At 36.5% G+C, this 27997-nt stretch overlaps 1 protein-coding gene across 1 annotated transcript; it reads right to left on the bottom strand.

Annotated features, from left to right (window-relative positions):
- Window positions 1-538: 538 nt before the first annotated feature.
- LOC134319842 (Kv channel-interacting protein 1-like) lies at window positions 539-27997 on the bottom strand. The gene is made up of 8 exons (XM_063001099.1): window positions 27893-27997; window positions 11106-11230; window positions 8409-8478; window positions 8246-8316; window positions 6568-6675; window positions 6368-6472; window positions 5729-5791; window positions 539-586 (listed from the first exon to the last, which is right to left on the bottom strand). The coding sequence occupies exons 1-8, from the start codon at window positions 27948-27950 to the stop codon at window positions 539-541; spliced, it is 648 nt and encodes a 215-aa protein (XP_062857169.1). The 5' UTR covers window positions 27951-27997.

The following is a 27997-nucleotide window of genomic DNA, read 5'->3' on the forward strand; positions in this document are numbered from 1 at the left end:
GAATGGATGGATGGATTTATTTCAGCTGTTAATCCAATTAAAAGTACTGATGTCTTGGACTTGATCTGGTTGAGATTCACTTAGATATATTTGTTGTTATGAACATTATTAAATAAGTGATTCAACTGTTGGACACCATTCCAAAATAGCAATGTAGAAATTTTAAGGGTCTCCCAAATCTTATGACATGAAAACATAACAGATCTTACACATAATAAAATGGGAAAAGCTGTTCACTAGTCAGCTTTAACTTAAATCACACAATAACATAAAATAAAAGTAAAGGAATAGACTCAAGGGCCAGGTTAGTCGGACAACAACCCAACAATATGATTACTATTATGGTAACAGGAAATTGCTATGAGGTGTAGCACTGATATACAGCTACATTATATGCAACAACCATCATGGTTGCATGAGATGGAGTAGCTTCTTTCTCACCCTCCTCCTGTGACAAAACATTTTCCTGAAACATAGTCTTCTTTGCTCTTCTTTCTTTCTCCTCTGCTCAGGTTAATCCTTCAGTCCTGTGCACTTTTTATATCACATTTTCAAACATCTGCAAAGATCTCATGATGTTGTCATCCTGCAAAAAATAAACACATTAAGAATTCTTTCAATAATCAAGAGTACATGGACATCTGACCATGGTTTTGTTGGACATCCTATTTCAAAACCAGGGGCGTTAATTTGCAATTGCACCCCCCACACCAAACTGCAACTTTCAATAGCCTCTCTCATTCTGAGAAGGCTTTTCACATTAGTGTGTGGAAATTTTGCTCTTTTAGTCAGACCACTGGTGAGGTCAGGTACCGATGTTGGGCAAGACGTTCTGGCTCACAGTCAACATTCCAATTCCTTCCAATGGTCTTCACTGGAGTTAATCTTAGTCTTTTAATTCATGTTTAAGCCACAACAATTGCACATGTAGAAAAACAATTATATAAGGAAAATTATATGCTTCCAACTTTTCATCAACCCCTTCCTGTTCCAGCATGACTGTGCCCCTGTGGACAAAAGCAAGGTCTGTTAAGACATAAAGAAACTGCACAGAGCCCTGACCTCAGTTCCATTAAACAACTTTAGAATGACCTGGAACGTCAATTGAGGCTTTCTTGACCCACATCAGTGCCCAGCCATACAAATGCATTTTTGACTGACTAGGCACAAATTCCCACAGGAAACCCATGTGGAGCATGCAAACTCCATACAGCTGGGGAATCAAACCCAGGTCTATCTTACTGAGGGGGGCAACAGGACTACCCACTGGGCCACTGGCAGTGGCGTAACTAGGAGCTCATGGGCCCCAGTGCAAAAAAAATTTTGGGCCACCCTCAACAAAATCCCTTGCTGTGCACTCAGTGTATATTTTTATTACATGTATTATGATATTTCATTGACTTTTAATTATTTTAATATTTTACTTAACGAAAACATTGTCGTGTTTTTACTTTGGTTATTGCCGCACTTTACCTCTAGCATTAGCCACTTGCTACTGTAGAGGGTGGGCTCACCTAGCTGCTGTGAGTGATGCTACAGGTCTTTTGCTCTGTGCGGTGGTGGAGGTGTGGGAATAAAGGCACATAACAAGGTAGAGTTTACATTAACTGTTTAGTCAGGACTTCAGTGAGCGTTACAACACTTTAGACTGCCTAGCTCCAGCACCAGAACTTCAATGCTGGGGCCATATGGCAAGTCTCATATACAAAACTAACTACAGAATGCACATGTTGCATTCTGATTGGCTGAGCTGAATGTCACTCACATATTGCCGCTAAAATATTGTAATATAATAATGCAGCCGAATGCAGCCAATCGAGGGGCAGTGTGGTAGGGGGTTGAGTTCATGTCGTGGATTGCCCCCCCCCCACCCCCCACCCCCCAGCCGTGGGCCCAAGTGCTTACTAGAGTAAGAATATAGTTACTGAACAAACACTTCTGTAAGTTGCTCTGGATAAGAGTGTTTGCTAAATGATTTAAATGGCTGTTCAAATTTCAAAGTTTGCAGAGGCAAAGTCTTAAGCCCAAACATTTCGTGACACACAATGCAAAGGAGCATCCACAAATAAAGCATGGCTTCCTGGGTACCAAGCATTTCTTCTGCCTATAATCAGTAAAACTGCCTAAGGCATTCAATCATGAAGGTTCTTTTTCTAACTCAAGTATATAAGGATACAGATAATCTAGGACAGACGGAATGATTTGTCATATATACAGATACACATGTACAGTTTTTCTGTGTATACCAGGGGCAGAGCACTGGGGCAGCCATCGTATAGCACTCCATGGAGCTGAGAGAGTTAAGGGCCAAACAGTGGCTGCATTGCAGAGCCTGGATTCAAACTCACAACCTTCTAGTAGGTAACTCACAGCTCCAGCCTCTAAGCTACCACTGTCCCTAACAGTGCAAAACCCATTTTTTTACTTTAAAACACACACATTTCCCTAATTATATTTAGAATCATTTATAGCAGTATATTTAGATACAGTAAGATACAGTAAGTTTGCTCACATTTACTTAGGTGAACATCTAGTTCTGTGATTCATAGACAGTTTTTTTAGAGAACCAGATCTGATCAAAGCAAAACCTGATAATACCACCTATAAATGATTTTTCAAAAACACATGTATACTTAGTAAGTCTGTGTGCTCAGTAAACTCTCTTAATTTATAGATAAATGCCTGTTTATGGACGTGGCCTTGGTTCTTTTCTTCCTCCAAGCAGTGCTGTCTTTGTTAAGATTAACATCAGATGTCACATGGCCAGCCATCCACATCAATTATCAGATATGTCTGATCCATCAGAGATGGCTTTATTCTTCCTGGTTTCTAATCCCTTTAAGTCTTGACAAAGCGTTTGATTTTTGCTTGGTGTTTTTCTGTTAAAACTAGTAGTTTTTGGAGTAGTACAGGGTGTTGCATATTTCACATTTATGTTTATTAAACAACCCATTTTTTTATTAAACAACACTAATTAAAAAATGAAAACCACTCTACTGTTTTCTAAAACAGATTATAAAAATTGCTAATAAACTATACAGAGTTTCTAAATAATTACTTTTCATTTTAGTGGATGTAACAAAGTTCAGAGTACCACGTGAAGCCACAGTGAAGTCTTGTCTTTTAATAGTACCTCTAGATTTCTGCTTGCACACTATTAGTGTAGCCTTTACCGTAGATACCTAAATACCTGTTGTTTATGACTGCTTGTATTTAGGTCAGAAATTTTGTTTTAAATAAGTTTAATTTTTAAGTTATTATTTCAGTGTAAAAAAATGATTTTTAGCCAAATGTTCCAGATAACATGCTTACTTTTAAAACATGTTTTCACATGGTGTAAACACAATGTTATGTAATTACGAAAGTATGAATGTTCATTAAAATAAATACTTTGTTGATGGTAATCGTAATCCACACCTTCGAAGAAGTGAAAATACATTTCGCACATTAATCTTAAATGAAGAAATACATTTAAAAAATGATAAATGTAAAATTGCTACCACTTTTCAGGCTTAGAATTAATTGTTTAGGACATGTAGATTTATATGCTGCATTGTAATACTGCTTTTAAAATGCCATTTAAAAAAATATTTATTATACTAAGTGTGTCTGTTACTTTATATTAGTTACCTTATAAGTACATGTTACTTTATATTAGTTACCTTACAAGTGCATGTTACTTTATATTAGTTACCTTATAAGTGCATGTTATAAACTTTATATTAGTAACCTTATAAGTGCACCTCACTTTGACGTGAGGGAAAAACAGTTTCATATTAGTTATAGTATATAGTTATTATAGTTATTAGTTATAAGCTACCCACTAAAGTAAGTCCATATTACATACACTGTCACATACTGATGACGAACTTAAATTGTGACTGAAGCAAACTTGTCGTTTTTATCCAAAGCGACATCTGACCAATACAATCCAATCAACTAAAGTTTAAGAAGCTGCTCGTGGGTCCAACTTTGGCAACCTGGCAGTGGTTGGGTTTGAACTAGTGGCCCTCTGATTACTAGTCCAGCATCTTAACAACTGAGCTACCACTGCACTAGACAGCACACACATCACACATATAAACAGACTTAACCACTGTGTTTAGATCTTTTAAAATGAAATTTATTTGAATTTAAATGAAAAAATGCGTTTTGGTGTATTTATGCTCCCAACGTCTTTAACTGCTGTACAATGAATTAATTTGGTAGACTTACAATGTTTCATTGAACAAATTGTAGTTGATGTTGATGCAGATACGTTAATACTGAGGTTGCATATTAGGACGATTTTATACTTGCCACCAGATGGCACACAAGCACGCAAGAAATTGTAAATGGTATTGTACATGGAAGCAAGATGTAGCCAGGTGCTTTCTCTCAGGATTATGGACTACAATTGTAAATGAACAGCCTTACATAGAAACATTATTTTTAAAAGCAATTTCCAAATAAGATGAGAGCAAAAGTTTGTCAAATATATAAACCTTTTTTATTTAAAACGTGTTTAAACATAACAGCATAATACAGCAGGTTTTCTTTGGATAAGTGTCAATTACCAATATACCTAATTTTTGACAATTCTCTTTTTAACAAAAAAAAATGTTGCTAGTTTATTTGGGGAGCAGTTGTGTAGAGGAATTTACAGATCTCACCATAAATGTTTATTGGTGTAAAGACCAGAACTTTTCTTAGTTTTGGACATTGTCATACTGAGAGACAAACTTTCCTTAAACTGCAAGCTTTCTGACAGATGTGATCAGTTTTTATCAAAGCATTATCTGTACTGTGCATCATTCATTTTCCATTCGATCCTAATCAAGTATTTTTGCTCCCAAGAATCATCCCCATAACACGATTGTATTATTTTCTGTTATTGAGGATGGTTTATGTGTTAACTTGTCACACATACTACAAAGAATGAAACCAAATAATCTCTTTCTGCCACTGTTTCAACTAGACTTCAAAATGATGTTTTAATAAATTAAGTATAGATATGGATATGGTCCTTTTCTTTGCAACTCTTCTCTAAAAGCTTATTTGGTGTTTTAGCTGGAATGTGGTTGATCCATTAACCGGACCAGACTTTAATCTTGAATGAAGAAATAAATTAAACATTGATAAATGTACAATTGCTACCACTTATCAAGCTTAGAATTAAACATATTTAGGACATGTAACAGTGCTTTTAAAATGCCATTTAAAAAAAAAACTATTTATTGTACTAAGTGATCCATAAACTGGACTGGACTGAGTCCAGAATCACAGTTCCAGAGAAAAGCAGGTTTACCACACAGAGAACCTGACAAATTTGTGAAAGAGAAACTTTGATATATAGAAAGATTCCCACCTGAAGTGAATCAGTGCTAATAAGGCACAGATGACTTAAAAGGAACCAACCTATCAGTCATTTGCACCTCCTTGCGCCCTCTACTGGCCAAAAATAACAATGCAGAAAGGCAGGACAACGTGGCTAACTGCCAAACTTATTCAGCAGCTGAGCCACAATACACTACCTAATAATACAAAACCATTTCTGAGATTAAAAACATATTCTCAGTAAATAATGCATTTTAATATTCTATCATTACAAGAATGCTATAGAGTTTTAGTTATAGTTAGAATCTTGGGGGTTTAAAAAATTGGATTTGGATGATGTGCATGTATAGTTGTGGCCTTGTACCCTAAATAAATAACGGAGAGTTATTATAAGACCATGTATAATGAATACCTCTTGACAGGAAAGAAGAAACTCATCAAGAGTGACAACACCGTCTCTGTTTTTGTCCATTTTCTGCAAAAAAAAACCAAAAAAAAAAAAAAAACAATCTGTAATCATTAAACACTGGACAAATAACCTGTATTTAGAATTAGTTAATAAATTAGATTAAACAGTGGACACTAAAGCATTAGGTTGTTGGACAGACATTATTAAATTATTGGCATTAAAAGTTGTCCCCCCACTACAGCCTTTTAATTGTACTGAACTGCTGACACATATTTTAAATCTTATAATTAATATTTTATAATTAAGTTTTGGAGTTTGCATGTTCTTCCCATGTCTGCCTGGGTTTCCTCCGGGAGCTCTGGGTTCCTCCCACAGTCCAAAAACATGCAGTCAGGTTAATTGGAGACACTGAATTGCCCTATAGGTGAATGGGTGTGTGTGTGTGTGTGTGTGTCTGACCTGCGATTGAATGGCGCCCCTTCCAGGGTGTTACTGAGTGTTTTTTAAGTAATTAACTCGTTAGCTATTTCCATGCCTCAACTGGACAAGAGGAAAAAGCCTAAAATATGCAAGGTGAGGTATGTCAGGTTAATGGATCATTGCTTTAAATAATTTAACTAATAATCACAGATTGTCTCTGACCTGAAAGAACGCGTCCACATGCTGTTTGGGGGTGTCCGTCCTCAAAGCAGGGTAAGTATATTTTCCCATCATATCATAGATGGCTCTTACTATATCAGTCATCTCCTGTACAGCAGAATATACAGCAACACACAGAAAGTCAATCATAAATATCTGTTCCTCCTGAAAGATTAAGGAGTGTAACTGGTGCTTGCTCGCACCTCTTTGTTAATGTAGCCATCTCTGTTGATGTCGTACAGGTTGAAGGTCCACTGCAGTTTCTCCCGTGTAGAACCTCTTAATAAGATGGACAAAGCTGTCACAAAGTCCTAAGAGACAGAAGTATTGTTAATGAGAATTACACTGTGTTTTGGCTTTCTGTTGCACTCATAACATTGGGCAAAAACAAAAGTAAATTAATTAATTTATACATTTATTGATTCATTTGTATTGATGATTGCCATCAAGGGTATTTTGTTTGTTCACAAATGTGTTGTTTAACATGATAAAGGACATTAGTGTACTAAACACCAAGTTAAATTTAGTACTCATTTTAGAGAGTGTGTGATAATACAGTCACTTTTACTGTTATTACGGGGGCTCTTTAAAAAGTTTCCACTTTTCATTGGAAACGGTGGAGCGGGTGGGAGGAGTAGTAATTGATCGTGTCTGAGAGACTGAGAGAGCTTATAGTCCGGATTTAGCACCATCTGATTTTCACCTTTTTGAATGCTCAAAGAGGCTTTAAAGAGAAGAAGATTTTCATGTGATGATGATGATATGAAAGCAGCGGTGCGTCAGTGGCTACGAGCTCAACCAAAAACATTTTTGTTGATGGCATTAAAAAGTTGGTACGACACTGGGAAAATGCATCAGAAGGTGACTATGTAGAAAAGTGATGTCATTTGTTTTTAAAAAATTATTATAAAATAGAGTTAAAAAAGAACCCTCGTATGGGTAAGAACTTTGAAGAACCCTCATATAAAGTTTACAGTTGTCTAGATGTCTTGATAGAAAATGAGGATTTATGGATTAATGAGTAAATAACAATATTTTTTATAAATGTGCAGTTGAAAACATTAAAATGGTCAATGCAGAGACATAATGTAATTCCATTTTGTCCCAACTACATTCATATACAACTCCAAATAAAAAAACAGTATAGAAAATTCTAAATTCTTAATTTTAACCCCCAAGACATTATGTTATGTCTGGATATACATCCATTTCTGCATTTTAAGCCTGCAACACATTTCAAAAAAGGTGGGATGGTAAAGTATTTACCACTTTGAAGATGTTTTGGCACCAAGGATCCCAAGTGATTGTTTTAAGGGTTATTTTTGTCCCATTCTTTATGCAAACACGTCTTAAGGTGTGCAACAATACAGGGTTGTTGTTGTTGCGTGTTTTATTTCAAAATTCTGCACATATTCTCTATTAGGGACAGGTCAGGACTGCAGGCAGGCCAGACCAGTACCTGTAACCTCTTCTTCCACAGCCATGCCTTTGTAATGTGTGCAACATGTGGTTTTGCATTGTCTTGTTGAAAAATGCATGAACATCCCTGGAAAAGATGACTTTTTGAAGGCAGCACATGTTGCTCTAAGATCTTATTGTACTTTTCTGCATTAATGCTTAAGTGTTAATTACCTTAGCCAAGGGCACTGACACAGCCCCAAACTAATCTCTTCTTCATGCTGTTTAAGGGATCGGAAATCACAGGTGATCAGCTTATGCTTGTTCCCCTGTCCTTTACGCACAAAAATTTCTCCAGATTCCTTAAATAATTTTAAATAATATTATGCACAGTAGTAAGAGAAATATTCAACCCCCTTACACTCTTTCTTTGAGGAACGTGATTTTAAACATTTCAAGACAAAGATTAACAGAAAGAATTACTTCAAACTTGATGGAGCCATTCTGGCCCGAGTCAAAGGCATTGAACAGGTAGTGAGCATACGTACTAGCATCTGTGGAAAACAGAGGAGACAGAGTCTTTTAGGAAAATACACAGTTAAACAACTCAACACTACTTGTGTTTATCTTCTAAATTTAAACATACCTCCCTGAGGAAAGAACTGTGAGTAGATCTGCTTAAAGGTCTCTTCATTCACCACTCCACTAGGGCATTCCTAAAAACAACAAGATGAAAAATAAAAATAAAAAAAGTATAAGCTTAAAAAGAAGTGAAAATGAGATACCTGATATAATGAAAAATATGTATGACATAAATAAAATATGTATACATAACCATCTGATATTTGTTGCTTTAAAAGTCAACACTTTAGATAGTCAGACTGCTGTAGCTGCACAATTATATTTTTTATTGCTATAGCTACCATTTCATATCGATTCAACTCCTACATAGTATTGTTGATCTTAAAACCTGCTGCTAGTCTGTATGAGGTAAAGTTAGGTTACAACATCATTAAATCTTTGGAAACTCAATAATAACCCTTAATTTGCATTAAATGTGATGTGTTATATAAACACCAGTCAGATATTTGAGTGTTCACGGTGTGGTGCAGCCATGGTGAAAAGAAAAACTAAAATAAATATTATATAATTATAAATATTATATAATAACTCAATTTCTCCAAGCTGGGACATTTTGGGAAAATCTGTGATTTCTTATTTCTCTTAAACCTTTTTTTTTCACTGAAAAAAGTAAAAAAAAATGTTTGGCTTACCAACTTCATTGTATTTTGTAAATATAAACTAATTTAGAATTTGATGCCTGCAATATATCACTATACCATGGTGGTTTCTCATACAATGCCATCTAAGGGCTAGAAGGTCACACATATTTAACAGTGTTTTTTGCCCTACACATAGATCTCTGGATTTTTTTAATCTTTTCACAGTATTATGTATGGTGGATGGTGAAATAGATGAATTCTTAGCAATCTTGCATTTAAAAATTTTACTTTTGAACTGTCTGACAATTCCCTCACAAAGTTTGGCAAGTAGTAGTGAGTCTTGCCCTATTTTTGGTGGTTCCTCCTTCCACAGCCAATCAGCTTTTGTGGAACGTTTTAATATAAGTATTCTATAAACCTTTCACTTCTTTTTTGCCTGTTCCATTTTTTTGGGTGTGTTACAGGCATTAAATAAAATAATTGTTTATATTTACAAAATACAAGTAAGCTGGGCAGCCAAACATTAAAAGTCATTTTGTGCATTATTGTACAACCTTTTTTTAAAAATGAGAAATGTATATTATTTACACCGATCAGCCATAACATTAAACCACCTTTGTTTCTACATACACTGTCCATTTTATCAGCTCCACTTACCATATAGAAACACTTTGTAGTTCTACAATTACTGACTGTAGTCCATCTGTTTCTCTGCATGCTTAGTTAGCACCCTTTCATGCTGTTCTTCAATGGTCAGGATTCTCCCAGGACCACTACAGAGCAGGTATTATTTGGCTGGTGGATCATTCTCAGCACTGCAGTGACACTGACATGGTGGTGGTGTGCTAGTGTGTGTTGTGCTGGTATGAGTGAATAAGACACAGCAGCGCTGATGGAGTTTTTAAATACCTCACTGTCACTGCTGAACTGAAAATAGTCCACCAACCAAAAATATATTCAGCCAACAGCGCCCGTGATAAGCGATCGTTTCTGACTTTACATCTACAAGGTGGACCAACTAGTTAGGTGTATCTAATAGAGTGGACAGTGAGTGGACACGGTGTTTAAAAACTCCAACAGCGCTGCTGTGTCTGATCCACTCATACCAGCACAACACACACTAAAACACCATCACCATGTCAGTGTCACTGCAGTGCTAAGAATGATCCACCAACTAAATAATACCTGCTATGTGGTGGTCCTGTGGGGGTCCTGACCATTGAAGAACAGAGTGAAAGCAGGCAAAAAAAGTATGTAGAGAAACAGATGGACTACAGTCAGTAATTGTAGAACTACAAAGTGCTTCTATATGGTAAGTGGAGCTGATAAAATGGACAGTGAGTGTAGAAACAAGGGGTTGGTTTTAATGTTATGGCTGATCAGTGTACATTATTACTAAGGCCCAACCTAATTCGTGTTGCGGGACATGAAATTAGCCGTTAACCGTGAAATATGCAATTTGTTGTGTTAAATCAAAGTTTAATATTTAATTCTAAAGTTTTATTCTATGTACAGTTTATTTCTTTCTTAAGAAACTCAGCCAACCCTAAACACGTTCAGTTACACTAGCAATCGGTTAGACAAAATGTCCAAGATGTCAAAGATGTTGATTATGTGGACGCAGAGAGGAGTGTGTCAAAACACAGACGAGTATTTTGGTCTTTGAGAGGGAGCTATTAAGGTAGGCTGTGCTGTGTATTGTAGCTTCCATTGATTATACCATTCAATTTATAAATGTTATTTAATGACTTCCGTTAAAATGTGGCACTTTTGTTTAAGAATTTGTGAAATCTGTGATTTTTCAAAAACGAGATTCATGAATTATAAGAAAATTTTCTCGGGAATTTAGAAAGGCCCTAATTATTACACAACAAATGAATGAGTGTCCAATAAATGTTTAATTTTTAGTGTTTTTTATTACATGTGAATAACAAAATAAAGAATAAACACTGGTCAGAAAAAATGGCAGCCTTAAAAATTGCATCCAAATGCAGCAGAACACATAGAAATTCATTCTGCCATAAATACTAATTGTAAATGCATAACTGTCACAATAAACTTAAAAACTAAATGACTGTACATTTGTGAAGTCAGGAGAAACTGTGATGTGTGTAACATACATTTTTAAATCCCCTGTAGAGCTCCTGCAGTTCTCTTTTGCTGAAGTTGGTTTGAGCCTGCAGCTGATCCAGCCCTTCTGGACGATGACAGACCATTGTCATCTCAAAATCATCATCAAAGTTATCTACAAAGAAGAAGGTTGGGAAACAGAAAAGCGAGGAAGAATCAGAGAAAGATGAAGAGTTACAGTTATCTGGGTTGTAGTGGGCCTGGCACCACTTAAAATCACTGGGACAAGTCTAATGTTGTATGAAAACGCCTGACTCGCAATCAAGTTTCAGTTCAGTTCATCCCAGAGGTGTTTGATGGGGTTGAGATCAGAGCTGAGACACAGGCTACTGGAGTTTCTCCACACCAAACTCATAAAACCATGTCTTTATAGACCTCTCTTGGTGCACAGGGGCACAGTTATGTTGGAACAATAACTGTTTTAACAAAGTCGGAAACATATAGGTTACATTTAAAAGTACTTTATAAGAATTAACATACTTTAATTAAAGATTACATTTGTAATATAGTTTTATTGTGAGATTTAGCAAATGAAACATTTTCATAACATATTTTACCATTTTACTAATGATGTGGTTAGTAACATACACCGACCAGGCATAACATTATGACCACTGACAGGTGAAGTGAATAACACTGATTATCTCTTCATCACGGCACCTGTTAGTGGGTGGGATATATTAGACAGCAAGTAAACATTTTATCCTCAAAGTTATGTGTTATCAGCAGGAAAAATGTGATGGCTAGACGACTGGGTCAGAGCATCTCCAAAACTGCAGCTCTTGTGGGGTGTTCCCGGTCTGAAGTGGTCAGTATCTATCAAAGGAAGGAACAGTGGTTTACGGCAACAGGGTCATGGGCGGCCAAGACTCATTGATGCATGTGGGGAGAGAAGGCTGGTGGTCCAATCCACCAGACGAGCTACTGTAGCTCAAATTGCTGAAGAAGTTAATGTTGGTTCTGATAGAAAGGTGTCAGAATACACAGTGCATCACAGTTTGTTGCATGTGGGGCAGCAAAAGGGAACACAATATTAGGAAGGTGGTCATAATGTTATGCCTAATCGGTGTAGATCAAACTGCATCACAACAGCTTCTATTCTTCTTTGCAATAATAATTATATCGCATTTATGGACACATTGTCCTTTAAATGACCTTCACACACTTACATTTACATTTACATTTTCAGCATTTAGCAGACGCTCTTATCCAGAGCGACTTACAGAAGTGCTTCTATAGTGAACATTTCATTTCTCAAGTTTAGGAAAACAACAGTCAAAGAACACAAATCTGCTAAAACCTGTTAGAACCAAAGTGCCTTTTTTTTTTTTTTTTTTTTTTTTTTTGAAATGGAAAAGAATGGAACAAAATGTTAGTAAATAAGTACAAGTCAGCCTAAGTGTTTAGTAAAAAGGTGGGTTTTTAATCGTTTTTTAAAGACAGCAAGAGACTCAGATGTTCGGACAGACAGAGGAAGTTCATTCCACCACTTCGGCGCTAGAACAGAGAACAGCCTTGATGCTTGTCTTCCTTTAGTCCTGGATGGGGGCTCAAGTCGAGCGGGACTAGAGGCTCGGAGGTTGTGTGGTACAGAACGGGGTTTGATTAGGCCACGAAGGTAGCTTGGGGCTGGTCCATTTTTGGCTTTGTAGGCGAGCGTCAGTGTTTTAAACTGAATGCGTGCAGCTACAGTTCAAACACTTTACTCATTTACAGACACAAACACACACACACACTTTCTAGAATAAAATGAAAACACTGCCAAAGAAAGAGCATTCTTATACCTGATCCCAAGGCTATGGAATAAACCTTGTTTGGGATTCAGACAGTCTTTACTTAGGGTTTTGATTAATTGTTGTAAACTAAAATGGTGTATGTTATGTGGGTCTAATGCAGTCTAGTGCTCTCATGGTTCATCCCATTTGCTGGTCATGTGTTGGGTCATCAGACTGTGCTGATTTTTGGCCTTCCTAGACCAGGATTGTCTACCTCCACCTTAAACAAAAGCACAGAGCTTGGGGTTTACGGTCATATAGATTTACAATAATCAAGGTGTTGCTGTTGTTCTGCCTCTCACATCTCAGACTGGTTGATTGTGAGAGAAGTGTTGGCTGATGTCCCAAGAGAACCTTCCAGTTCTCCCTTTTTTATGCTGTTATAATTAGGGGCATTTGGAGTCTCATGCTATACTCTGTACAACTTCTAGTCATGAACTCTACTTCTACTTCTAGTTATGCATTATTTTGTTACTTCAGTATTTTAAGAACAATATTTTGTTTTCTACCTTTATGTGAAATACAAAAGCTTAGGTGTTTACCACAAACTGACATTAACACAATTTCAAGGTTGCCAGAAAAGGTGAAGCAAACTCACAGCTAACAAATACAATGCAAATTAACCACTAGATAGAAACATGGAATGATATCTGGCCACAACGTACTGGTGAAATTCTCCAGGACCTGGGTTTAGACCCATTAATTTTGAATTACCACAGCCTAGTTTAGGATCATTCTATTATATCATTAAACTTTGTGCTTACTTCTCCTAAAATAGGATTATTTTACTCTTATTTGTACCATTACAAGATACATAAAGCAGTGGTCTCTTTGACAAAATTGGGAAGAAAACCTAAACTGCTACTTATGCTGGAAAGTGAGCGACACTATCCACAGCAAAACAGGTTTTAAATCCCCTCTGGTGTAAGTGAATGAGTGTGTCAATGGAGTGAATTAACATCTTGTTACAGATGACATCTGCCTTATGCCATCTGTTTCTAGGTGGCATTGGACCCTTCCAGAAAAAAAGAGGTTAGTCAAAATAAATAAATAAGTATGCAGATAGACAGACCGTGGCCAGAATCAAGGTTTAAGCCAAGTTCTGGATCCTTTCCTACCAGAAATGTAAAATCTAAATACATCTTTGGACATTGCTACCATAACTAGTTTTACATCAAAGCATAATTCTTCACATGGAAACTTAAGGTAGTAAGGGGTTTATTATGCAAATCCTCCGAAATAGCATATCCCTGTCAATCACTCCCTCTCTCTCTCTTTCCTCTTCAACAAAATGTACATCTGTTTCAGTAATTCTGCTTCCAAAGTACCTGTTTTGCATAATCAAAATTACCATAGTTGTTGCTTTACAGGAGAGAGATGACTTAGACACAGTCTAAGTCTCTGTAGGACATATTTTAAAAAATATGTTTTATAATGTGCTGTCACTACATATTTTACATATTCTTTTTCCACCTATTTATTTTCATAATTTATGCATTTTATTTACAGCACAGAAAAACAACTTTGATTTTACTAATACATATCCTTCCAAGGGCGGCACGGGGGCTAAGTGGGTAGCACTGTTGCCTCACAGCAAGAAGGTCCTGGGTGAGGCAGTCCGGGTCCCTTCTGTGCAGAGTTTGCATGTTCTCCCTGTGTCCACATGGTTTTCCTCCGGGAGCTCCGGTTTCCTCCGACAGTCCAGAAACATGCAGTCAGGTTAATTGGAGACACTGAATTGACCTATAGGTGAATGTGTGTGTGTGTGTGTGTGTGTGTGTGTATGGACTGGTGCCCTGTCCGGGTGTTACAGTGTGGCTTGCGCCCATTGAAAAGCTGGGATAGGCTCCAGCATGCCCGCAAAGCGACCCCAATTGGATAAGTCTTTAAGACAGTGAGTGAGTGAGTGATATCCTTCCAACTGCATATATCAGCTTTAAATGTTATTTGTTCTTAAAAATATGTAAAAGAAAATACATGTTAAAGCATAAATTCTGATATAAATAAATAAGTTTTAGGTAATAATGAAGTTAATTAAAAATGTAAATTTGTAATTTTTAAGGCAAATTTCACCTGCTTCTTTAATTTATAAATGTTGTTACTGACTGGAAAATTAAAAAATCCTCAGACAGAGCAAATCATGTCTGTGCATAAAGCCAGCTGATCCAGGTTTGAATCTCAGCATTGGTGGGCTAATATAATAGACCTGCACCTCCCAAATGCCAATAGATATACTGAAATTCTAACTGCTTACAACTGCTTTGCAACAAAGTACTAATGTAATTGTTCTTTCGTCTGAATACCTACTCCTATTAATGTATTTGTTCATGCCTTTAAGGATGGCAAGGTGGCTCAGTGGGTAGCACTGTCGCCTCAAAACAAAAGGTCCTGGGTTCTTTCCCCAGGTTGGGTGGTCCGGGTCCTTTGTGTGTGGAGTTAGCATGTCCTCCCCGTGTCTGCGTGGGTTTCCTCCGGGAACTCCGTTTTCCTCCCACAGTCCAAAGACATGCAAGTGGGGTAAATTGGAGATACAAAATTGTTCCTGACTGTGTTTGACATTAAACTTGTGAACTGATTAATCTTGTGCAACCAGTAACTACAGTTTCTGTCATGAATATAACCAAAGTGTGTAAAACATGATGGTAAAAATCCTAATAAATAAATAAAATAAAATATGCCTTTAAAATCGGAATTTTTGTTGAAATGTATAAGGACACTGTCAATCAATCATAATAGGTCTGCTTTTAAAATGCTTGATTTGCATAATCTGAGTTACCTAATAGATACAATAAATACAGAGAACATTTAAACATGCTCATTAATGAGGCACATTCTCAATAAGACATGTGTGCTTTGACTACATACAGTAGTCTAGATATTCATTCACATGAGCCAAGATTTTTAAAGAAGCTTCATTTCTCTATATTTAAATGATGCTACCATATACACTCACACACTCATGCATATGAGCCAGGATTTTTAAAGAAGCTTCATTGCTCTATACTTGATTCATGCTTCTATATACACTCACACACTCATGCACATGTATCCAGTAATCATGTGTATAATATATATTTTTACAGTGTTAAATTGCAGTGTGTATTAGCTGTCCTTCAACCAAAAATGATTTTCAAAAAGAGAACCCTCAAGGCTTTTCTAACCTAAATCTACTACCATTTTCTTGGGCTATAAGACTATGATACTTTTTGTCATCTATCAGGTTCTGTGTTAAACAATAAATTGCCATAGGTTATGCCTTTGCATCGTCTTATTTTTATGCATATTCTTGTAACAGATGAAGTAAATACATACAATAAATGACACTTAGTAAAAACATGACCAGAAAAACAAGCGTGGTGGAAACCAGCCAGACTCAGCTTGTTGACCTCATAGTTGGCACTATTCACAAAAATAAAAAAATAAAAATAAACTGGCCCTGCATGCACAATCAGCAAGGCATGTAGAATCTGTACTGTAAGCAAGATTTAGGGCATAATAAAACAAGTGTTTATAGGTCCATTTGCTAGCACATTTTGCAGGTAAAAATAAGTGAGAAAAAGTGTTATTACCAACAAACGAAGTTAAAAGCCAAAGTCTATCTACTGAAGCTCAAAGTAACAGATATTTGAAATCTGCTGTCTTAAATTACATATTGTAATGAATCATATGTTAAGTTGGCGCACTGCTAATGATCAAGTCAAGTCACCTTTGTTTATATAGCACATTTAAAAGACAAGTGTTGACCAAAGTGCTGCACAATAATATCAAATTAAAATAACCACTCAACTGTGCAAACATTCAACAAGGAAAATAACATGCATACAAACAAATCAAATGAACAACACTAAAAACAAGATAAAAATGGTTACACTGGCAAGACAGAAACAAACCAAGACAGAGCAGATATTGAATGCATAGTCATTGATGCCAAAATGCCAAAAAAAATTTGACTTAAAAACATGTATTATGGGGGATTTCTTTATGAAAAGTGAAAGACTGTTCCAGAGTCTTCGGGCAGCTACAGAAAAGGCCCAGTCACCCTTGAACCTCATTCGAGAGTGTGGAATGGCTAAGAGCAGCTGGGTAGAAGATTGTAGGGCTTGTGAGGTGGAACAAAAACAGAAAAGGTCAGAGATATAGCTCAGAGTCAAACAATGCAAAGCCTTAAAAACAAATAATACAACTTTAAATTCAATTCTATATTTTACTGGTAACCAGTGCAATGATGTAAGTATGGGGGTAATGCTCTCCCTTTTCTTGGTACCAGTCAGGAGCCTCACGGCTGCATTTTGGAGCAGCTGTAGACGTGACAAGCTTGACTGACCCAAGTACAGTGAGTTGCAATAGTCAATACCAGAGGAAATAAAAGCATGAACAACTGTTTCCTTAAAAGACAGGATGCTTTTAATTTTTGCTATACTCCTACATTGATATAGCTACACACTACATTTCAGAGAAATTATGATTTGGGACAAAGCAAGGAAATTACTTTTGTGTACAGTATGTCATAACCATGAATGTAAGTTAGCATTGCTAAAAAATTACAAGATACAAGTTTAATGTGTGTCGTGAGTGCATAGATAAATATGCACTAAACAGGATGTACATGTTTAAAAAATAAAATAGACTTTGCTGTAGCATTAGAATAGATTTTTAATATATGCTAAAAGAATAGGGAGCTACATGCATGAGCAACTACATCAATAACTACAACAGTGTTACACATTTCCAAATGATTTTAAAACATTGTTCACAAGAAAGTAAATGAAGCACAGTGGTAAACATGCCCCTATCCCAACTCGGTGTATATACAGTATAAAAAAAATAATATTTAAAACATAAAATAATTTGTCTTTCTACATTTATTTAATTGAATGCAGGTGAAAAGGGAGCTGCAAAAAAGTGGCAACCTTGCAGTGAGTTTATCTATTTGCACCCTATTAAGACAATTTATTGCCCCAACAGTAGATGCATGCATTATCAGGCATGTAGCTATTTATTGTCAGAAATGACTGCTTAATGAGTCCTAAACACTCAGGTTAATGTGTAATGAAGGGCTCATGACTAGAGGCAGACACATATGCAGAGATGTTACTTATAGTTTATTCATCATTACAAACAGAACCAAATTTTAGAGGACAAGACATAAAGCACACCTTCCCAATCCTAAGCAAAACCCAGAAACATACTAGTCTAATGCTAAACATGAGGTAGGCTACAACATAAAAGGACATGATCCTCTAAGCATGGCTTCTAAGCAAGATACATGAACTAGAATACAAGAGAAGATTCTCTAAACAAGATTCCTAAGCAAGATACATGAACTACAATACAAGATTCTCTAAACAAGATTCCAAGCAATCACAAAATAAGAAAACTGAAAAACCAATGGCACATTCCTTACATACAATGAGCATTCAACCTGCCATGAGCTTCAGCTGTGGATCATTACCTTCATTGTCCAATCATAATGAAGATGTGTCAACTTCACATTATACACACTTAAACCATGTGCTCCTGGAGAAAGGGGTGTGGCACATACACATGAAAAATGAGCTCCAAGAGCACAGAAAGGCTGGATTTGTGACAAAATGCAAGTATTTGGACAACAAATAAAATGGAAATAATTGAATTCTGTTTAAACAAATGTTTAATGGTATCAACAATTGATTTTTTTTCTAAAACAATTATATTTTGATATTTTTCTTAGAATAAATTTACTTTCATTAAAAGCTAGATGTCTCATATTTTCAGAGTAAAGTTTTATTTATTTTATAAGGAATTTTTAACGTCATGTTTTACATACATACCGTTTCCATAAAAGGGTGTACATGGTCTGCAACAATGCTTAGGTAGGTGGTACGTGTTAAAGTAATATCCACATGGATGGAAGGACCCAAGGTTTCCCAGCAGAACATTGCCCAAAGCATCACACTGCCTCCGTCGGTTTGCCTTCTTCCCATAGTGCATCCAGGTGCCATGTGTTCCCCAGGTAAGTGACGCACACGCACCATGGCCATCCACGTGATGTAAAAGAAAACGTTATTTATCAGACCATGCCACCTTCTTCCATTGCTCTGTGGTCCAGTTCCGATGCTCATGTGCCCATTGTTGGCGCTTTCAACGGTGGACAGGGGTCAGCATGGGCACCCTGACTGGTCTACAACTATACAACAAACTGTGATGCACTGTGTATTCTGACATCTTTCTATCAGAACCAGCATTAACTTCTCAGCAAACTGAGCTACAGTAGCTCGTCTGTTGGATCGGACCACACGGGCCAGCCTTCGCTCCCCACGTGCATCAATGGGCCTTGGCTGCCCACGACCCTGTCGCCGGTTTACCACTGTTCCTTCCTTGGATCACTTTTGATAGATACTGACCACTGCAGACTGGGAACACCCCACAAGAGCTGCAGTTTTGGACATGCTCTGACCCAATCGCCTAGCCCAGTGGTCCCCAACCACCGGGCTGCAGACAGGTACCGGTTTGTGGGCTATTTATTACCGGGCCACACAGAAAGAATGAATAATTAGAGATCGCTAGAAAAGCAGTTTTCACTGCTTCTATTTGGAGTGTTCTTGTCTTATTGTCACCCCTAGGTGGGAGCAGCGTCTCGTTGCAGCAAAAAACAGCTCATTTTTACATAGTTTGTGAGTAATATTATTAAATAATAATAAATCCTCCCTTCCCTGCCGGTCCGTGAAATTATATCTTATATGAAACCGGTCCGTGGTGCAAAAAAGGTTGGGAAACGCTGGTCTAGCCATCACAATTTGGCCCTTGTCAAACTCGCTCAAATCCTTAAGCTTGCACATCTTTCCAACTTTGAGGATAAAATGTTCACTTGCTGGCTAATATATCCCACCCACTAACAGGAGCCGTGATGAAGAGATAATCAGTGTTATTCACTTCACCTCTCAATGGTCATAATGTTATGCCTCGTCGGTGTAGAAGAAGTTAAACAGTTGGGTTTGTGTTACGTTTTAAGAAATATGCTATTAAACTATATTATAGGCAACATACAGTATGAAAAATGTCTGGGTGAATAAATTACATAGACTGTATAATTTCATATGTTTTGCCTCAGATCTTGAGTTGATATTTGATTTTTCAAAGTGAGTTATCATCCAGAAAATACTTCACTTTTCCAGCTGACAGTGATGAATGCTGCGGCATTTGTTTTGCAATTATTTTTATGTCAAAGTAGTACAAGGTGATTTATAGGTATTGCATTTTACAAACTGAAGTGTGTGTAGATGTGTTATATGATGATCTCTAGGTTGCTACTTTTTCTAATCTGTAACTAAGGAATCCCCACTCCTGCTCTCAAGGATCCACAACAAACAATCATGTTCAAGGCAGCCAGAAAACAGAACATGAGTCATGAGTAATCACTTATAAAAACAGATAGGGCAGATTCACAGATAAGACCGCTGATTTCACTCAACCATTCAAACAAACAGAAATAGAAATTCACACTTGTACACCAATGAAAGGCTGCCCTACACTTTAACTGCCCACACAGACATGACACAGCCTTATTAAGTCTTCCACACTGGAAGATTTAATAAGCACTTTAACAAGAACTAACTCAGCCTCTTATCTAACAAGCCAAAAAGAAAAAAGACATGAGAAAGTTTAAAGTAGAACATCAAGAGTGTAAAACTATTTAATGATGTGGAGATATGCAGTATCGAGTGAATTCAAACTGCTCCAGAGGATGCAATTAACGTAAACCCAAGCATTTGTGTGTATTTGTGCCTGGCTGCAAAAGCAGCACTGTGGATAAATAAGTGATGCATGAATAGCAAACTCTGTTATAGCAAAGGCAAGAGCAGTAAAATAAAAAGGTACCTAGAGGTAAGTACTTCCACAGTATTTTCACTGGATCCTTAAAACTAGCTATCCAAAACAACTTTTCTGATTGACAAAGAATGGCCATGCCATGTACAGCATCATGTTAACATCTTTTACTATTTTATTTATTTCCTTATTAGGATTTTAACATCATGTTTTACACACTTTGGTTACATTCATGACTGGAAACGGCAGTTACTCATTACACAAGATTCATCAGTTCACAAGTTTAATGTCAAACACAGCCATGGAGCTCCCAGACGAAACCCACGCAGACACGGGGAAAACATGCAAACTCCACACAGAAAGGACCCGGACCGCACCGCCTGGGGATCAAACCCAGGACCACCTTTGCTGTGAGGCGACAGTGCTACCCACCGAGCCACTGTGCCACCCTTAACTTCTTTTTAAGTCCCTTCTAACTAATACTTAATTGATTAATTCCACACAAAAAAGGTAACACAACAGTTCAGGTGGGTCATTAACTAGCTAATATATAAAGTCGACCCCCCTTCCAACAATTTGCACTCCTAAGATCCCTACACCCTAACAATGTGGACCAACATAAAGGGTTATTGTGGGTGTAAAGATATACATTTCCAAATAAACACAGATGCATGGAAAGATTTAGAAGCCATAGCCTAGTGGTTAAGGTACTGGACCAGTAATCAGAAGTTTGCTGGTTCAAGCCCCACCACTGCCAGGTTGCTGCTGTTGGGCCCTTGAGCAAGGCTCTTGACCCTCAATTGCTCAGACTGCATACTGTAATTGTAATGCAATATAACAGAAGTATTTTCTTAGTAAACATTACTCTAGAACAAATAGGCAAACGCAACAACAAGTAAAAACCCTAATATCAATATATAGATTTACGTTAGTTTGCATGACTTTTGATTTATGTAACTTGTAACTTACTGAAGCCTTAATTTTCTTTGGGATTAATAACGTATCTATCTATCTATCTATCTATCTATCTATCTATCTATCTATCTATCTATCTATCTATCTATCTATCTATCTTTCTATCTGTCTATCTGTCTATCTATCTATCTATCTATCTATCTATCTATCTATCTATCTATCTATCTAACTAACTAAGTCTGTTTGTTTTTAAATAGGGGCTGGTTGGTAACTGGCTTTTGAATTCTTTTAAATTCATATGTTTTTAATTAAATACAGGCAGGTCCAGGATGCCAGTGCAGCAGGCAGCACTTGAGTAAATTGAAAACCAGGCAGAGGACTGATGGTGGACATGGAAATACCTGCCAAGAGGGAGTTGCAGTAGTTCAGCCTTAAAATGAACAGTGCCTGAACAAGAATGAAAAATATTTGAAATCTTTATTTTGATCTTAATTCTTTCTGTGTATTTTGCATGCATTCACATACTGTAAAATATGGTGGTGTATCTTCATTTTCATCCTAATCGCCAATTCTAGCCCACTCCCCTAGTTTTCTTTCACATGATGACAGCTACTAATCCAGGAAGTTGTGACTAGAATATGCTTCCTCCAGTGTTCAGTTTTAATAGTTGTGGTCTATGCAAAATCACTGGCAGGTCAGCTTCATTTCACACAAGCTCACAGATTAATGGGGGCATAGAAATGCTGTTCTTCCTACCCAGAGAGCGAGGACAGTAAAAGAAAAAAAGATGAGAGGAAAAAAGGATATTTATGAATAAGACAAAGTGCACTATTAAGAAGCAATGTAGCTAGAGGCATGGAGTCAGTGGAACTAAAAATGTGAATAATGCACTGAAGACAAAGCCACTGACTGGCACCTACACTTACAAATATATAGAGTTAAAATTAATACTATAATTTATTTGCAAACATCACAATTCTATTCAATCTCCTTTAGAACAAAAAATCCAGAACAAATTCTAAGACTTCATTCAACCACCAGATTACACCCACACACATCCTCAAAATGACATAGCAAACAGCTCAATACTGAATTGCAATAAATTGGCACAGCACCAGTGGTTAAAGCCCAGCAGACTGGCCACATCCATCATAGTCTGCCTCTATGCAGTGCTCAGTTAACTGCAAGGTGAGCATTTTCACTGCTTTCTTTATCTTACATGCATGTTTTTGGAAGAAATACCACATAATTCAATGAAGAATAGTCAGCTCTTGATGCAAACATTCAGTCAAAATAATGCAGATATCCAGTGTAATTAGCTAAGACTCAGATCCATCAAGACTTGTGGATCACACCCAGAGAAGAATGTGCTAATTAGATGAGTGATGATTTGTCAGGGTGCCTTGAAAACATGCCAATAAATAATAAATCACTGCCACTAATCATTTTTGCTATGAGATAATCATTCTGATATACAAGACTTTTTATTTAAAATAATAATAATTTTTTAATTTACATTTAGTCTGTAACAAATAAAAGTCGATTGGTTTATTTTTATTGGGTGCTTGTTCTTTGCATAAGGTGGACTGAAATCATACTAAAGCACAACTTCACAATATATAATATGTATAACAATATTAATATTGTAGATTATTTGTTGATGAAATGACAGATACTAAAAGGAAAAGAAAAAAATGAAACACAGAACAAAAATACATTAAAATATTTTACAAACACCGCTCAGGTGGTGCAGCGGTAAAATACGCTAGCACACAAGAGCTGGGATTTCGAATACATGCTGTAAATGTAAATGTACAGTAGATATAATTCATGTTCATGATTTCACTATTTGAATAAGACTGGTATCCATGGGTGAAAAAACCACAGATAACCAAGAGGAACAAAAATCCCCCTAAAGACTTCCAAGCCGATAATGTTCTTTAGACTGATGAGTTGAAACCATGAATTCTGCTATCTAACAGAGACTCCTAAAAGTGAATGGCCAATCGTTAGTCCATGACCTGAAGCTTAAATGCTATTAAGTTATGCAACTAGACAAAGATACAAAATACAAGAGCATTTCCACCTCTGAATGGATTTAATGAATTTTAAATTAAGGTTTTAGTGAAAATTAAGGTTTCAGTGAAAATTAAGGTTTCAGTGAGTCAAAGTTATGTATTAAGCTGGGGAGGGAAGAAGGGGCGGGCCAAAGCCCAGAAATGGATTGATGCCCTGTCCAGAGTATTCCCGCCTTGCAGCCAGTGTTTCCCAGTGGAACCATACCTGCCATGACCAGGAAAATAATTTTAAATCCATTAATTGTTCACAATAAAGCTCTTAACTCCTGATTTGGTACAGGTATTAGCTAAAATAAACAAACAGAAATACTGTTATGTTACTTATTTATCGATAACACTCTTGCCTTACTCAGGCATTCTAAAACTATAGAAGCCATAATTCAAAAAGTAAATGATGACAATTTATCAGACAGAAATGTTATATTCGTATTACTCCTATTTAAATTAGGCCTATAAAACAATAAAATATTATTTAATATTAAAAAATTACCACAGTTAAGACTTTCACTCAGAGAAGTGCATGCATGTGTAAATCTAACTATGTACTGATCTATAGGAGTAATAAACATGCTTAAAAGAAGCTCTCTTCTCTCTCTCGTCTCTTCTCCTTCTTATACAAGGGTGCTTTTCCTAATCAGGCTTTGTGTGCCAGGACAGAAGAGCTCAAGCTAAAGTGTAAATACTAGCTCATCAACTTTGAGCTACAACTAGCTTTTCTATCTGTGCTGATCCTCCTTCAAACCTCACCAAAGCACGAGAGTTTTTAAAAGAAATACTAGGAACCTTCAGCCTAATTCCTGTAAAAATCCACATGGCTTGTTAAAGTACTAAAGCAATTTGACATGTACTGTCAACAGATATTGGAATGCTAAGAACAGTCAGTCAAACATATTTCTAAGAGCTTTTTTAGAGATAGATGTTTTTGTATGGAGAATGTTTTGTAGTTATGCATTACCAATGTATTGTGTGTATGATCATGCCAAAAACTACATATAATTACAGTAAGTTACATTTTATTCTATTTCTCCAGTGTTTGGCAACACAATGGTGGATGGGGTCTTGCACACCAATATAGGTCTTTTGGGCCTGAGTGCCATTGTGATTATCACTGGCTGTGTGGAGTTCTGCATGATCTTCCTGAACTAGTTTTGGTTGTACACAACATGACACCAGTTTATCACAGGGAAACACATGCATTATGCTCAAATTTATGTTATTTTCTCAATACAGGAAAACATGTTAAACATATTGTCTATTGTAATCACACACACTCCACAGATGTGATAGATAACAGGTTGAAAAATACTGATGTTCTCTTTTACACACTTGTACACACTAATGCCAGCCGTCACATTTCTGCATATGGACCTAATTATCACTTGTGACCCAATTATCACTTATCATCATGTCTACAGTGTAAAATCAGTTTCATAATGTTTTACAGGGCAGCTGCTTCACACAGTCTTTCATCTAGACCTGGTCTTACAAACAGCTTTACTTATTGGCTAAACTAAGTCAAATTCAGTTTTATTAGCCCTGCACTTGTAAAATTATATATTGTCAGAAAGCAGTTTTACACTAGGTAAGGTCTACATCCTCTAAGCAAGCCAAAGGTGAAAATACCAAGAAAAAAACTAACCGAGACAGAACCTACAGAAGAGAATCAAGGTTAAAAGTAAAATAATAATAAAAAAAATAAATAATTAAAACAATAAAAAAAACTGATAAGTCTAAAAAATGAGAAGTATCATGATAAGTTTTACTGTAGCAACACAGATGTGGAAGGAATGTTCAGGAGTTCTGTACAGTCACATATATGTTTCTTAAGAATCATTAATAACCGAATCAAACAGAAGATGAGACCAACAAATACATTTCACAACAAATCATAAAGGACAAATAAAACAATGCCAGGCATTCTATTGTCATTATGGTTAAATATAAACATATTAACATATTTAAATGATTTCCCATTACTCATGGTTTTAGACATTGTGTGCTAGAAAGAACACTGGTATTTGTCTAGTTAGTTCCAAGGTAAAAATGATTCATTTTCATGGTGGCTCAGTGAATAGCACTGTTGTCTCACAGCAAGAAGGTCCTGGGTTTGATCCTCAGGTGGAGCAGTCCGGGTCCTTTCTGTGTGGAGTTTGGATGTTCTTCCTGTGTCTGCGTGGGTTTCCTCCAAGAGCTCTGGTTTCCTCCCATAGTCCAAAGACATGCAAGTGAGGTGAATTGAAGATACTAAATTGTTCATGACTGTGTTTGACATTAAACTTGTGAACTGATAAATGTTGTGTAACGAGTAACTACCTATTCTGTCATGAATGTATCCAAAGTGAAAAACATGAAATGAAAATTGTTCACCGCAGTGATTTAAGAACATTAAAATAATTTAACTCACACAATGGCTTGTTAAATGAACAGCACACTGTATGGTATGTGGACACGCCTTCAAATAATTAAGTTTTAGTCCTACACATTCCCAACAGATGTAAAATTGTAGAACATTGTGGAAATCCCAAGACTGTCATGGCATACACATCCATGACAAATGTATGTAAACTACGGATTAGAATTATGTTCTTTGTATATTTATCTAAGCGGCATCATCAAACAGTCTGCTGTTTTCTGTATACTGTAACTAAAATCATCATTAGACATGAGTGTGCACAAATATCATTCGTCACTAGTATTAACACTTTATACTAACTGTCTCTATCCTTCCATCTATCCATCCACCCAACCATCCATCTATCCATCCACCCAACCATCCATCAACCCAGCCATCCATCCTTCCATCCATCCTTTCATTTATCCACCCAACCATCCATCCATCCAATAATTTATACAATTTTTATCATTCATATACCTTAAATAGGAGTCTGTATTAGATTTAATGATTTATCTCAGATTTTCATAGGTATCTGTATTAAATGTAATGATTTCTCTTAGATTTCTATAGGTGTCTGTATTAGATTTAATGATCATCATTTAGATCTCTCTTTAAGTTAATGCATCAGCTGTTTAAATGTTTTATTGTGTGTATTATGTGTTATATGAAGGCTTATTACATTAGCCCTTTATAACTCATTAATATAGTAGTATATATTGATTAAAATCATCATAAGAGACCAGTATTTACAAACACTTGTGTATAAAAATGTAATGTAAATACATGTGACTAAAACAGTGATTATAGATTCATGTCAAATTTACACATGGCAAAAAACTGCATATAAACCCAGCTGGTTCAACAGTGACTGGCATGGGTAATGTAAAAAAAATGTCACAAATATGTCAAGTTCAATTACAGGCATGAAACTGTTAATCTTTTACCTTGGTAAGGCTTGAATCCAGACCGAACAACATTGTGAATCTGAGTTAGTGTAAGTTTTGTTGATGTATCCAGAAACAACCTGCCTTATTAAACCTGGACACATCCGAACTCAGAACATGCACATTCATAAAACCTGCACAAACATAATTTGCAATGTACATTTTAGGTATATTCTCTAGGTCCTTACTACATATCATAACATAAACATATAAATATCACAACCAGATTAACAGATAGCAAGACATACCCAGTACATTTAAAAAACAGGCAAGGGGCAGCAGAGAATGTAAATAAATAGAGCAACAGGTGATTTTCCTGTCACTCTGTGTAGGTGTGTGTATTTTCTAATGTATGCTTTCCTACCCAAGTTCTGATCAACATTTCTCACATGACAGACAACAGTCAACACACATATGGACCTATTTGTGCAAACAGTTTAGGAGGGCAACATCCATGTTGCCATGACAACAGCACATCCAAGGTAACGGGCAGGAAGTGGGTGGGTGAGTAGAGTGATAAACACCCAAAGCATGTGCACTTCAGACATACACATGTACATGTACACACATACACATGCATGCATGCAATGAACAAAACATACTTTTACTAGCTGATTAACATAAGTGCGTAAGTATGTGTGTGGCTGTAAACAGCAGATTATCAGTAGTTTAAGCTTAGAGAAAGCTACTTGTTGCATGTGTAAGGTTAAGTTCTGAGTAAAATGCAATTCTACAAGAATGTGTGTATTTGTATGTAGGTTGAATCTTGAATCTATTTATGTTCTGGATGTCTAGAGTTAGTAGTGTTTATGTAGACTGTAGACTCTGTTCCTATTTACATCTGTGTCTCTGTGTGTATCCTACCTTTGGATGGTCTCCTCTGTTTGGTCTGCATAGTCAGCGTGCCAACTACTGCACCCATGTTGTCACCGTGGAAACAAGCGTGTCAGATCTGATGTGGCTCCGTCA

The sequence above is a fragment of the Trichomycterus rosablanca genome, chromosome 1 (assembly GCF_030014385.1).
Source record: "Trichomycterus rosablanca isolate fTriRos1 chromosome 1, fTriRos1.hap1, whole genome shotgun sequence".
In the NCBI taxonomy this organism is placed as follows: domain Eukaryota; kingdom Metazoa; phylum Chordata; class Actinopteri; order Siluriformes; family Trichomycteridae; genus Trichomycterus; species Trichomycterus rosablanca.